General features: G+C 33.2%; 1 protein-coding gene across 2 annotated transcripts; it reads right to left on the bottom strand.

Annotated features, from left to right (window-relative positions):
* Positions 1 to 280: 280 nt before the first annotated feature.
* On the bottom strand, positions 281 to 15412 carry LOC110460753. Of its 2 annotated transcripts, XM_021513864.1 has the most exons (10): positions 15281 to 15412; positions 9757 to 10095; positions 9450 to 9528; positions 8614 to 8787; positions 8386 to 8416; positions 6844 to 6906; positions 5999 to 6073; positions 5389 to 5442; positions 1140 to 1199; positions 281 to 677 (listed from the first exon to the last, which is right to left on the bottom strand). In XM_021513864.1, the coding sequence occupies exons 1-10, from the start codon at positions 15317 to 15319 to the stop codon at positions 635 to 637; spliced, it is 957 nt and encodes a 318-aa protein (XP_021369539.1). In that variant the 5' UTR covers positions 15320 to 15412; the 3' UTR covers positions 281 to 634. The 2 variants fall into 2 exon arrangements, with proteins under 2 accessions (XP_021369539.1, XP_021369540.1); XM_021513865.1 differs by lacking the exons at positions 5389 to 5442; positions 5999 to 6073 and having other exon boundaries at positions 15281 to 15409.
* Positions 15413 to 15904: the final 492 nt, after the last annotated feature.

The raw sequence follows: 15904 nt of genomic DNA, 5'->3' as shown, positions 1-15904 counted from the left end.
ACTATCGTTCAAAATGAACTACCAGCACGTAAACTATATAACGGTTAAATTAGCAAATTAATAGCCCACTATATATTCACACCGGAGTTTAATTTCAGGATCTTCTCATACTAGATGGGTATCCGTATGAAAAAAAAATCAAGCTTGACAGAGTTATCTCTCGTGTAATAAATGTCGTGAGTATCAGACTGCATCGGTTTTGAATTTGTAGAGACCTGCACTGATCACGCACAAAGTATGTCAATGTCAATATGGCAGATAAAACACGAAACAGAGCAAAAACAGTAAAACATGATTTATTTTTCATAAAAATATTCGACAAATGAACTACAATAACTGCGAATGTTGGCTATAAACCGAGAGCCTGTTGATTTCTACCACATGGCCTCTCGCTGGCATAACAAACTAGACTGTATTACGCGAATAGTGTTGGACTGTCGCTTTACAAAGTTTGACTGTCGCATCTAAGAAAATCTCCACTGTGTTCTCATGATCTCCTACTGGTGCTTGTCATGCTAAGGTGAACGTAACATGGATCGGTGGGAACTGGCAAGAATAATGTCTCTCATGTACACCAGGGACGTTCCTATTCCTTTAGGACAGTGACTTCCGAATGATACGTTTTAATACTTATTTAAAATAACTGAAAAGGATCCATTCCAAACATGCTCATGGATCTGAAAAATAAAGATATTTTTTTTATAAAGATACATAAATGATATATACATATATATAAATATCAATAAAGTAAAGGTCACAGGGTGTCATAATTCGTATTTAAATTGGATTGTATCCTTATGTCAGTGTACGTTTGAAAACTAATTGTTAACTGTTCATTCAGAAGGGAAATAATTAATTTAGGTCTTGCAACTAAAAGCAATTGTTATGCATATGTTGAGCTACGAACAAATTGGCAAGATGGCAATGTTGGTTGAGTGACGCAGTGGTTAAAGCGATCGCCTTTCACCAAGGCGGCCGGAGTACCACTCCCCGAACGGACGTGGAAATGTATGGTGACACCCTGTCAGACCGCATGGGTTTTCTGGTTTTATCCACATTAAGACCCACTTGGCGCGTCCACCCGGATATCAAGAGTGAAAAGTAATATTTTAACAATGACATTAGACAATTATACTTACAGAAGATTCATTCCACCGCCGCCGCCCATCCCTCCTGATCCTCCCCCGAACAATCCGCCACTGTTAATAAAGTATAAGGCTTTTAATTAACAGTCACCTATGTAGTAATTACCAATTGACTTCATATCTCGGATACACATATTAATTATCAATGAAATGGACCTATAACTAAGCAGTAATTGCATATCTCTGGGCATCAGTCAGCTTGACACATGTATTAATTACCAATACGAATGAATAGAGGAGAAATAGTAGATAGTTTGTCTATATAAACTATGAGCGTGAAGAACATTTTTATCGCATTTTTTTTTCATGGGAGCTTAAACTGTAACTACTATCTGCCACAATACAGATTCAAAGCAAAGCATGAAATATCTTTAACAATGGAATAGTAGCTCTTATAAAATAGGCATGCGTGATTATTTTCTAAAACAATGAACGATGTTTGCTTAAAGAATGCGCTTCTAATACAAAATATTATAAGTAATGTACATTGTCCATGACATATATTTGACAGGTATTTAAAAAGTACCAAAATATGTGACATAAATAAACTATGATCGCTCTGTTGTGAATGGAAATCTGCTGTTCATACGCATAAAACAGCGATAATGCTGTTTCATTGAATTTTAGAATCATTTGTTCTCGTCGTAAAACAATGAACAAATTCGCCGGTTTATTACAGTAACACAACAGTATAACGGTACAAACAGTATCACCCGTTACTACCATAAAGCACGATTCCGCCGAGGAAATATCTAAATTCGGAGAGGATTCATTTGCAGTTGAAAGCATGACAAAAGAATATATTATTCTTATCTTGCGAAATGTTTGCAATCTCTCTGAAATATGATATGCATACGGAACCCAGCACAATTTTAAGTATATAACTTAGTATTCAGTCAAACTCACAGCCTTGACGTTTTCAATTAATTCTCAACACCATCCGACTACCCTTACATAAAATGACGTATGCGACATACTTTTTTTGTCAAAAATATCCAACATTTATATATCGAATTTATATATGCTGCCCGGCGTAATCGTCTTTTCCGGTAGTACTCGGTGAGTAAGATATATTGGTTTAGCGTGTTGCCTAGTTGGGACAACAACACACAACAAGCGCAGATTTAATTGAATCAAATATATTTAAAATATGATAATATTATTGTTTACAATTTTGAAGTAACCGCCACCGAACAACATGTACATTTTCTCAACATAACAACTCTGGTAAATCACCGGCCTGCTTCCCCTAAAATAAAAACATATGAAACTTTTCTCTGAAACATGAAGTAAGCTGGCTGAAAAGACATAAAGCTCTGATTGTTACAATTAGCATCACAGCAGCCGATTTTGCATGAGAAGCGAAATTCAGAATGGAATGGGAATGAATGAGATTTATTTTCATACGTTCAGACAGAGCATTTCCCTTGTGACTCATTAAGGAAAACATCACCAGTTAAGTCTTTTAATTCGTTCAATGGTGTAACTGTATTTTGTCTTGAGAATGCACTTTAAGTGATATTACATATGATACTTTCAAACATTGATACGATTATTTCATTATACTGCAACGCAGCTTGAGTATACGATGATGTTAGAACAATGCACAGCAGTCTGGGTATATGACGGTGCTTTTACATTGTATATCAGCCTGAGTATATTATGGTGTTATTACATTGTATGTATCAGCCTGATTATATGATGGTGTTATTACATTGTATAGCAGCCTGAGTATACGATGGTGTTATTACATTGTATGTATCAGCCTGATTATATGATGGTGTTATTAAGTTAACATAGCTGCCAAGTATATTCCGTCTTTGCGTATTGCAGAGTTATCTTCTCTTGGGAGCAGGTATTGATTGTTACGTCATTGGTTTGTGCGAGAAAATTACGTCGTTTTCTCAAAAATTGATGACGTTACTCTCACAAACAAGTGACGTAACAAGCAATACCTGCTCCCAAGAGAAGATAACTCTGCAATACGCAAAGACGGAATAGTTATAGGTTGGTAACATAGGGGAGGTGGGGGTTGTAGACGAGGGCGCCTGAGAGGATTCAGGTCTAATTAAATAATAATTTAAAGGTTAACAGTTGACAGTTGACATAATTATTTTATTGTTATTGTTACCTTGTACTAATGCCTCGAAACTTAGTTTATAATAACTACATAGTTAAACTTTTCTGTTGACTAAAAAATTAGAATTTATCACCGACATATTTACATTAACTGAGAATTCGATTTTTGAATATGTTATCTCAGTTATCAGTATTGGCTGACATTGTTATACATTATAACTTATATCATCCCATCTCCATAGTTACACATGTCGCATTTTTTTTAGTTTAACTTACTGATAACATCTCACTTAATACTAAAACAAATTCTGTTGATTTTTCAAATATTCGATGACTATGAACAATATTTGGATATAAAAAAATTGAATGTCTCTATCTCTAAACAATATTTTGTTTATCATTTCTCAAGCGTTGTCCGAGATATGACCGAAAGGGCACTGCAATATTCGGGTTATTAACTAAGCGATATCATATATAGAAATGTTTGGTTTGTAAAGATAGAAAGATATGTAAAACATATACTAGTATTTGCTTTAACTTAATAACAGATACAAAAGCTGAGATACTGAAAAACTATGAACCTCAACTCTAAAACAAGTATTTTTTTGCCACAGATTAATTTTCACCTTTTTTGCCCCTTTTAATGAGCGCGAATCAATCAAGGCAGCTTAATTAAATAATTATATTTGTAAAGGGGGAAGGTTTCCAGATATGCAATATATATTTCATCTATAATATATAATAATATAAGAGCTGTTAGAATGTATGTACAATACACATGTACATGTTACACAGATGGTTTTCCACGCAATCGTGATGTACACCTATAGGAAAAGGTCAAGATCAAAGATTCATAAAAGTGTCACATATACTATCTTTACCCTGGCCCTGTCAATAATAGGCGCGCGCTTTTTATTGATTGTGTTTTATGTATTCCACAGAGACGTTAATGTTAGATGACATGTAAGACCTACGCATATTTGTATTACAGTAATATCTCCTGGTGTCATAGTACACTCTGATTGTCTACAGACAATTGGTCAGTACTTCTCACTAAATCTGTGTGAATTGTCATCTATATAATTATATAACCGTGAATTGTCATCTATATAATTATATAACCGTGAACTGTCACCTATATAATTATATAACCGTGAATTATCACCTGTATAATTATATAACCGTGAACTGTCACCTATATAGTTATATAACCGTAAATTGTCACCTGTATAATTATATAACCGTGAATTGTCACCTGTATAATTATATAACCGTGAATTGTCACCTATATAACCGCGAATCGTCACTTATATAACTATACATATATAACCATTATCACCTTGACACTAAATATTTCATTTTTATTTATCATCTACAAAGTATCTATTAAAATTCGAAATTATTTTAGTAAAAGTTTTCTAGCTCTATGTCTGTATAAAGTGTGTAAATATGATATCGGTGCATGACGTTTAACTTTATGATGCCAGTGCATGGTGTTTTATTGTATGGTACATGGATACGGTGTTCAACTGTATGATATATTTGTATTGTATTTGCTATATATGTGAAATGTTTAATTGTAACGATCTTTGTATGGTGTTTCACTATTGATATACATTTATAGTGTTTAACTGTATGATATCTGTATATTTGTTTAACATTATAACAAATCTGTGTATACTGTATATAGCATGTGTATGGTATTTACTGTGCGATGTTGGTTTTTAATATTAAACTGCATAATATTTATGCATTTACTATCGATAATCTATACAAAAGGAAAAATGTTTTTTTCTTTCGTACTGTCCGCCGTTTTTGCCTATACCCCTATGCTACACTACAGTGACTTTCCGATACTTTGATCAAACAATTGTACAGCTATACACTAATATGCAGATAAAGAGGCGCGTGTGCATTCAACCATTCAGTGTCCTCATATAGACAACACATAAAGATCATAAATACAACATTTCAGTGACAGGTGTAGTACCATAAATTATGTTGGTACTCACATAGAAAGTGTGAACAAATTAGCATAATTTACTACTCGGGAACCCCAAATATATCTCATACTGTTTGATAATAAGCGTCGATAAAAAGTTTTGTGCGCAGATATGACTAGGATATCATGTATTTTTCTTGCTGCTCCAAACGATATACTTACAATAAAGAAGGAGAGTTAATACTTGGTCCACTTGAAGATTGGGAGTTTCCAGAGCTATTGTTTGAAACGTTAAATGTTATTTTCAAATAATTCTAAAATCAGTTGTCGAGATTAGTACCTTACTACTGTTTAAAATCAAAATCAAAGTTTTCGTCATTGAAGTGTTTATTTTAATGATTATGATATTGCATATACCTATACTCAACCAGTCTTTTAAAAGTACAATAAGCAATGGCCATACAGAAGCGCAATGTGATATTAGTGATTATGTTGTTGAAAAATAACTCAGTAATATTCGTTTTTGACACAGCTATTATTACTGCCAAATTACTTACACTAGTGTATTTTGATATTTGCTGCTGCCGATATATTGCCCAGAAAATAAATTCTCTTCAAGTCATAAACGGAACTCAATAATCCCCACGACATACAAACGTATCATTTATCAACTGGCCTGTTCGCTATACAACGTGTACGATTCCACTTATCATCATATACAATCATTTTTGTTTTACTTTCCAATGCAATTTACGATTTAACTCACTGAATTCACTTGAATCTTGTTAACGTAACTTAAAACAGAAACTTTGCGTATATATAATTTACTTACAACGAATTTAAAAAATCCATTTGGTGAAAAGACGGGTACCCAGCTACCGGGATGGATGTTAGCGGATTTGTGGAGCTAGGTAGGTCCATAACAAATAATCGGATAGTAAAAGTTATTTAACAAATAAATTGAATATCAATATTATTGATTTTCTAAACATTTTCTTCAGGTTGGTAAGTATGAATTATTATGAAAAAAATCTTGTTAGACAACCAATAAGTGTTTCTATGTGACGTTTCGGTGACTAGTACGGTATGAACTCTTGTCATCTTCATCAAGACTTTTCATGATCAGAAAATGTGATACCAGACTATTTTACTGGATCAAAGGACAGACGGACGTTCAACAACACGCGAGGGATAATTGTCATTTTGCTGTAGCTCATGAGTGTTAAACATTGTAACCAACCATCATGGGACTTGTTTCTCCCATAGCATTCTTACTATGTTGGAAATGTCTGTATTCACACACGATAGATTTACTGAAATTCATGGCGTCGCAACAACAAAGACATTTAAGAGTGTGACGTTGGCATTGCTTCTAAGCGTGATCACAGTCATTTGCAGGTCATTACAAATATGATAAATAAAAACAATGCTTCCAACATGTTCCCAACGTGGCTTTTGACATATTTAACAAATCTATTGTTTGTTTTTTGATGGCTTGGTAGTGAGAAAACACATAGTAGTTATGGGAGAAACATATCCTTATTATTCTAATCATCTAATTATAATAAATTGATATAACGGTTCTTTCTTCAGTATCAATCAGCGTCTGTAATAGATATCAATCAGGAAATTAGTGTCAGTTATTTAGTCAATGCTAGCAATAAGCACATTACTTACAAAAGACTATTCGGAAATCCTGACGAAACTTGTTGGTTTCCCATTTGTGTCTGTCCTGTTCCGCTGATAAATGAAATAACTTCAAATAATGCCACAATCCAAAATATTCTGTTTTGTCATGTAATTATATTAAGTCTGATTTTTTTCTCCTTTGAATGAAGCATAACTGTAAATTAACTTCAATTGTTAAACATAGTAGTAATACATGGTATTATGAATGTATTTATGATTATTAGAATATATTTTTTTCTTTTAAAATCTCGCAACAAATCAACTAAGGGATATTACAATGAAAGTTAATGCATTTGATATAAAAGCTTAATGTCCAAAGCCTATGGTGTTATATAGTGATGATTTCCGTATTTAATGAGACAATGACAAATACTCTCAATTTAAAAAAGAGTAGTAATACATGGTATTATGAATTTATTTATGATTATTAGAATATATGTTTTTCTATTAAAATCTCGCAATAAATCAAGTAAGGGATATTACAATGAAAGTTAGTGCATTTGATATAAAAGCTTAATGCCCAAAGCCTATGGTGTTATATAGTGATGATTTCCATACCTAACGAGACAATGACGTGGTGGTTGACTATACTGAGGATCTAAATAAGCCAGTACCCGGTATATATGTTCCCCACCGTATGAACATATTTGGAATAGCAGGATGAAATGGAGCATAGTGTTGTGTATGTTCCACTGTATGGTATGCAACATCAATAAAGCTTCCTCAAAGTTACAGGTGATGCAAACAAACATATTTGTTTCGTGTTTCTGATCCCTCGGCATAATTCAAGAATAAATAAGTTTAACACGTTATCTGAAATTAATATCAAATCATTGAAAATGTCTTTCCTTACCCTCAGAGTTTGTACTTTTCAGGTTTTCTGCAGTAAATTCGCAAAGTAGCTATACTCATGGTTTTGAAAATTTTAAAGATATTATTGTAAAATGGTAGCTAGTGGTAAAAAGTAGGTATTTATTTGTTATATTTTCAACACGAAACACTTTATAACAAACCTATAGTCTAATCAATATGGATATCCGTTATATCCATATCCTTTAGATTATAGTGTCTTGTACAATCACTTTAATCTAAAGAATACGGATATAACAGTCGCTAAAATCTAATGAATATTGACATTTTTTTTAAACATTCTACACTAAATTCGATTGATTACAAGCGTCTAAATGGAAGCAATCATGGATTATGTGGGACATGAATGATTTACGATAACGTAAGAACACTGGATTGCCGCGTAAGAAACCATACTTAAGCTTACGGTTAACAGGTTTCATTCCCTTTAATATATGATGTTACGCTGAACTGAACTTGTGGTTTTAGGAATTTTTATTTCTTTTAAGAAATAGACATTAAAGTACAGCATGATGAATATATGGATTTAAAAGAAAATGAAAAAAAAATCAATTATTTCATAGGTAACTTCTACGAATGATATCTACTGCCGAGGGAGATGAGTCTGGTTAATATTATATTTTATCAGGAATAGTTAAAAACATCGGTGGCATTACTTACAACATATCGAATCCCCCTCCATTGCTTGGACCTATAAAACAAGACATGTCAAATTTTATTTAAAGATTGCCAATATATTAAGATTAAATAAAGTTTGAATTTCGGTCTTAATTCACTTTGCATCTGTATACAGAACATTTGCAATCTTAAAAAAGGAGGAAAGGACAATATTTCATAAAATGACCTGACATGCAATATGTAACGTTTTAATTCTTCTCGTAAGCTTACCTAATCCGAAAATATCCGAGAAGAAATCCGTCGGCTGTTGTTGTTGTTGTTGTTGTTGCATGCCTAACATTCCCAAGTTATTCATGTCCATGCCGCCAAACCCAAAATTCGTCGAAGGAGGAGTGGGCGACGGTTTGGGTTTCTTCTCAATAAACTTTGGAAGACTTTTAGTTTCTAGCGAAGTGGAAACATGAAAGAGACTCAACGATGTTTTCAGTCAATCATCTTACATTTCACTAAACCTGTAACGCGCAATGCATGTTGAATGCAATATATGGTATTCAATTAATCAGTATCATGCGATAGTGATTCTAGGATATCAGTAAAGTTATCAGAGTATCATATTTATGAGTAATATGCAATAGAAATACCAGAATATCAGTAATGCTACTTTGTTCTCATTATAGACGTATGGTATAAGAGTTATACAAGCAGAAGAATACTTTGAAAATTTAAAATACATGTATATCAATTAGTTGGAAAACACTCGAAGAACGACAACATGTTAGTAAAACAAGAAAAGCAATACTTCCTGGAATTCAATTAACATTTTTAACACAAGCAAATAGTAATAGCTTGCGAGAAGCATATGTCATTGCATTTTTTAAAGTTATTCATCTCACATTTATTCGGTATGCACACCAATTAAATATTATTATATATTAAAACACAAGCTAAGAGCTTGTGATACATAACCGCTTTTTTGTGCTTATCAGTGATGATAATAGTGTAATACCAATTTTTTCTAAAGAACTAAAACTTAAATTTCCCAAATTTCCGGAGGGGCTTTTAACTAGACAAACGGATAGAAGACCAGATTTGGGTGCTAATTTTACCTGCACAAAAGAAACATGATGGTCCTCCACACTTAGCTTTCTTTACACACACCTCTGCCGGGAAGTTGCAGTTTCCCTTCTAAAAGACATATGAAGATATTAAACAGCTTACCGTTTTAACGAATTGTGATTTTAAATATGTTTTTACAATTGCAGTTGTTTTGTTGATGGAAGAGCGTATGCACTGACTTGTAACGTTTACGGTTATACCACGTAGGATGACATTTCATTTGCAATGTCCTCTAACAGATCATCTAACCATCGTATTCGTTATTTTGTATTACAGTAAACATGTAGTAATACTAACGCATTTTTCCTTGGTGAATCCGAAGGAGCCGGCAGAAGCTGAAAGTTGGGCTTTCCCTGCTGTGAGCTTTGGTCTACGGGGCTGTGCTTTAGCTCCTTGTCTGGTACTTAGATTGGCACTTGGTGTGGCATTTGGGTTGATATTTGGTTTGATATTTGGTTTGACATTTACTTCGGCACCAGATGGCTTCCGCGCACCGGAAGAAGCGGCTCTTACAATACTGCCCTGTTGAAGCCTTGGGCCATTCGGTCGCCTACTTTGCCCCTGTAGACGACCCGATCGTGCTGATAGACTTTGCGACTGAGCCTGTGAAACCACCACGACTACCACTAATAGTAGCTGTGGAACAAAATAAAACAAACCAATGTAAAGGCAATATACAAATGAGTAAATTTCTCTATAGAACATTTCTATATCTTTCATGTAAAAAAAGTATATACGACGATGAACGCAATTCCGAAAAGATATCACGATGAATTGGTCTGAAATTTTTCTTTTTTTTTGAATCTTTGTTGTTTGAGAATAAAACTGGTAAACATCAAACATGATTAAAATAGAACATACATGTTGTAAATTACTTGAGAAAAAAAGATTAAGTGATATACCCAAATGTAAGTTAAAGAATGAATTACTGAAGAAAACAAACCTTTAATTTAACAAGAGTGTCATCCTAATGCACTTATTATTTAGATGGAAAAAATAACGACAACTCCTACACGTAAAGACTTACAGGAAAATTCAAATTCACATAAAAAATTATATGATTTTAACAAATAAACTGTAATGCTGGGAAACTGCGACTTTATCTCAGAGTAAATTCAATTACTCTCACCATACAACAATTTAGTTCTGAAACCTTAGAGTCGTATGTAATAGCTCACACCATAGCAAATAGTTGGGTATAGTAGTTATAAAATATAACATTATATATTAGATGATTTTTACTTCTCCTTCTCGGTCGGATCATACTCATGTAAATATCACGTGAACGTGTTACTATTTGAGAAAAAATAGGTCAGTAACGTCACAATTAAGGCTCATTGCCAAATGCAGTACTTTTTCTTAATGTCTTTGTTAAATGACAAAAACAACATAATTTCTAATCTAATATAACAATTAAGAATGCTTTTTTTCTGTAAATTGGGTTGATCTTTGGACAGAAAGTAATATTCACCACGAGATTTCCTCTTGGTTAATATTTCTTTCTCACATAACCATAAAGTCAACAACAATTAAAAAAAAACAAAAAAAACAACATAATTATAACATTATGAAATAATATACAACTTGCGCTTAGTTTGTGCATGTGTGTGTATAATTTCACTTGGAAATTAATTGGGGACACGCTCCCGTCACGGGGGATAATTATTATCTCTGTCATAATAATCACGACAGCAATGTATTATTCGTTCTTCTTTTTCTGACATTTCATTAGCGACAAACGTCTTAAGGCACAAGAAGCATGATAAAACACACGAGCTGGTAACACGGAGATATACGAACGTAGCATATGGACATCGTGACATGATGATAGGAGTCATATGACAGATGTATAATGACCGTAATTAATATACCTTTCATGCAGAGGCGTATTACCATAGATCAAAAGGAATATGCAGAAACATGTGATGATAGTATCAAATAAGGCAGCTTTAAATGTTTTGGTTTTGAATTATATTTATCTTATTAGCGGAAATAGCATCGATTAACAATAAGTACAATGCTGGGCCCTTTCATGTATATCGTAGATTTAGATTATGGCTCATGTAACGATAAATTTAATGTTTGAAAACAAATGGAATTGCGACCCAATGATCTAATTGATACGCGTACTATTTGATTTGAGAACAAGAATAATAGGGTTTATGTCATAGGTATTAGATGCTTTCAATATTTTTTCACAGAAACTTATATTTCATTAAACTGTAGTGTATCTACTGCTAAAATGATTTGTTTGTTGTAAATATTTTGCTCTGAATGTAGCCAAGTTTTTTTGATATATCGGTGTTCGTATATCGTTTTATTATATCAGCAATTTAGGACAGCAAAGTCGTACGATGAATGAATGGTTCATGACAAAAATAAGCACAGCCCACCTATTAAGCCGACAGCACAATTAATAGGAAGAGCTTACCCAGAACGAAGAAAAAAAAACCCAACTATAATGTTCCGTATGCATGAGATTGTATTCACTACCTGTGGTAAATTGCTGTGTAAAATGCGAGTGATGAACAGATTTTTTAAAACATTATCTTAAAACTTCACATTTTATTCTTTAAAGGTTAGATTATATTATTAAATTGTTATTAAAGTATGTCAACTCGTCACCGATGATACCAAGTTACATAAACTAATCTAAATGCATGTAAAGTATACCTAGTAAATAATATATGAATTTGCAATGCGTTATTAAAAATATTTATCGTTGGATTTTGCATCCCAATACCAGTGGTTAATAGGCTCCTCTGGGACCACAAAATATCCGAATTCATATTCTACAAAACCAGGACATGAAGGGTCAGGCCTTTGATTTGTGACTACATGTATTTCGATAATATACTATCATCCCGAGACTTTGATATTAATTCAAGGGATGGCTACACATTTATCTTCTTTCGGTTTTGAATAAGTTGTTTTTTTGCTTGTTGTTTTTGCAAGTAGATAAGAATGTTAAGAAAGAATTTATTTCTTAAACAAATATGTAAAATGAATAATATCTCATATGAAACAATCGATAAAGTCGATGACTTCAAAATTATATCATTAACACCCAAAACTAAATCAAATGACATCAGATTGAGCGAGGAAGGAGGCGAAACTGTTTATAATATTCGGCTAATCCGAATTCAGGTTTACAAAAAATGCAATTGTGCTATTATCCCTAGACCTTGATATCAATCCATGGGCTGAAATAAGAGTTTCAAAGTTTATATTTTTTTTAAACAAATATATAAAGTGTTATTTATAATAAATCACAAGAAATAAACCGAATCGACTAACTTCTTGTTGGGGAGGGAGGGGAGGAGACTAAGCCTTACCTATGACAAACTACACTGGCATCACAGGTGCAGAATGGCTTTTATTAGAAACAAAGGTGTGATAATTGCCTTAGCCATACGAAGCACCTGTCATGATACATCAAGTCATATCAAGGAAAGTATTGTGTATTTGATATAGTAAATAGTAAGAGTGTGACCTCGCCACCTAATCTATAAATATGCAGCATGCTAATGGTTTCTGATAGAGTTGACCTAGATGTATACAATCGATCATAGACTCGAGGATTGTCTGGATATAAGACGAAACAAAGTGCATACATATGTATAATTGATGGATCCATGCAGTTTTGGGACACCTGCCGAGCAATAAAAGTGGTATAGTACATGTGTGTTAGCATGTTCTGACATGACAATTCTATAATATGTTATGAAGAAACAAGAAATGTTTTTGGGTTTGTGTATCGCTTTATCAATAAAAACATCACATCACAGGTCGGCAAAATAACGGTTGAAATAAATAATTTTCATTCATATTATCAGAACAACTTGTCTGCGGTAATGACCATGCTAATAAATCACGAAAAAAGTTTGAAGGAAACAACATACCACAGCGTCAACATACCAGGACACGGATATTACACATCGAGATTACACATTGACATGATATATCACAGCGTCAACACACCAACACGAAAGGACAATTCTTGTTAAGGTTAACACACAAGGACCAAATGCGGACATTAGGCCGATACAAAAAAAACAGCAAAAGGAATCGAGGAGACACCAAACAACTTCAGGCGATATCTCGCGTCAAGTCCAGGAAAGTGAGGAGGTCAACAACAATATAAGACACAGTGATTTTTTTTTTCATAGCTAGAAATCTGGTAATGAGCAGGACCGTTAAACATCTACAGCGTATATCGGAGCCTTTCAGATAGGTTACCTTGACTAAGTTGTCTTTTTTTGTTCACTGAACGCATCTATTCAAATTATGTTAGTTCTTATATCAAGATTCCAAGCCAAATATATGATGAAAATGCTGAAAACAGTTCTTAAACGTGTTTTATGTTTTATTTTATTTAGATCAAAAAAAGTGGAAATATATAATTACGCAAACAATGAAAATGTATTTCTTCTGATTTTTTGGTTTTTTCAAGCTTTATACCAAATACTTTTCTTGTTGTTGTACATTAATTTAGAAAAAAATGAATAGTACAGTATACATAGCAATATCTTTGCGTTTTGAAACAGTGAAACATTTCGAAATCCCATCCCGATGGGTAGTGCAGTTATCAAGGTCTTATAGCGCGGGTCTACTTTAAAATGAGGGATGTCATGGTTTATCTACGGCGTGATGTGTACAGGCTAAACATAATATGTCAGTTACTGTTACTTACCATTTTTGTAAATAGAAGAAATACTAGAAATAGCTTGACAGATGAAGGATGTTCTACTTACTGTTAGCTTTAAAACACCTATTTATCATAGGCCCAGCATACATCCAAAACCAGTTTCTACTACTTAAGTATCATTAATACCAATCTGGAGCTTATCTCCAAAATTTCAAACTGGAAAAAATATAACTGTAATGCTTTTTCATATATTTCATCTTCGCTAGTCAAGTGTTCGCTTCGTATACACTCCAATAAGTGTATACGAAGCGAACACTTGGCTAGCGAAGATGCATATATATATAAAAGTGTATTTGCCGAATAGTATTGTAAAACCACGTTGGAATTACAGTGCATTAGTAAATCAATTGTTACCAATTTATATTAACAGCGTGACAAAAATAATAATAATACAGAGATTGGAGAAAATTCAATTCTAAAAAATTGTTTGTCTTTCTGCATCTGTTGGAAGTGTATTTGTACCACTAGTGTTCATCAACGAGTAGCATATGCACAGCAGCAACATACATGTTATTCAAGCAATTGGAGACAAATAATTCCAACATCATTATACTGTAAAAGAAATTATTATAACGGACTAAAATTTAAGCGTGTTATCGAATTCTAACAGATTAGATACAACGTCTTTAATTTGATCATTAGTGGATTATTATAAAGAATTCTGAAATGCTTTCGAATATATTTTTTTTTGCTTTGCAAAAGTGCTTATTGTATAGAAATGGTTATTATAGACGTTTTGTGGGGGGAAATCTATTACTTTGACGGCGACGTTTAATGTTTAGATTTTTGCATGAAACATGCTAAATGAAAATCTTAAGTGTTATAATTTAGTGTCTTAAATTATTATGAATACAAAGTTGTATGATTTCAAGTAATTCCCCTAGGTGATATTTTTGTATTTCGGTCTAGTATACGTAAGCGCGCACACATTTCAGGTCGAGTTTGTTCAGTTCTATTGTAAAAAAAATTAAGTTAATGCATTTTTTTTTAGAATGGTGCATGCGGGGTACGTTGCTGAGGTAAACAATTACAATACTATCATTACATCAATGAATGTTTGAAATTTTAAAAATAAGAGAGAAAATAAGTGTAACTGATTAAAGATATACTTACGAAAACACTCTTCCCCATTTTGAGCAGATGTCGTCTCATGGATCAATGCTAGCGGTCTGTCAGGACAATAGAATATGTACCGTCCTGATTCCTAGACCACGCCTCCCCGTCGGCAGTACCACACCGCAGACAGGTAAGTATATCCAGAACTGTATACAGAACTGGCAGTGCCGTAAACCCTTTCACCACTGTAGACCATAATTGACTTACCCATATCAATGCAGGGTTGAGTTTACTAAAGTTACATAGGGGTGAAAGGGTTAAAGAAAGTGATAAGATAATGGCTTGTCATTTGCAATGCACAGTGGTTGTAAATATCTGATAAAAGGTATGGAAGATATGTAATAAGACATAACCACATATGTACTATGGTACTTTTTTATGTGAAAGTCCTTAGTGTACTATTTCCAGTACATCTCGTTACGGGAGTGTATATACATAAACTTACCTGCAGTATGTTATTTGTATGAGTCGTAATAGACAGTTGTCTGCCTAAAGCAGTATGTGACCATCATAAAAAATAATGTTACACTATAAGTTGTTACTTCATTCTTAGTACGTTACATGTATATATTATATGTCATCTGAATATTAATGCATGTTCTTTTTCTATTGTGCACAATG

Source organism: Mizuhopecten yessoensis, unplaced genomic scaffold (genome assembly GCF_002113885.1).
Source record: "Mizuhopecten yessoensis strain PY_sf001 unplaced genomic scaffold, ASM211388v2 scaffold10479, whole genome shotgun sequence".
NCBI lineage: Eukaryota > Metazoa > Mollusca > Bivalvia > Pectinida > Pectinidae > Mizuhopecten > Mizuhopecten yessoensis.
Note: the sequence above shows the minus strand (reverse complement) of the source record. Positions and strands in the feature narration are given on the sequence as shown.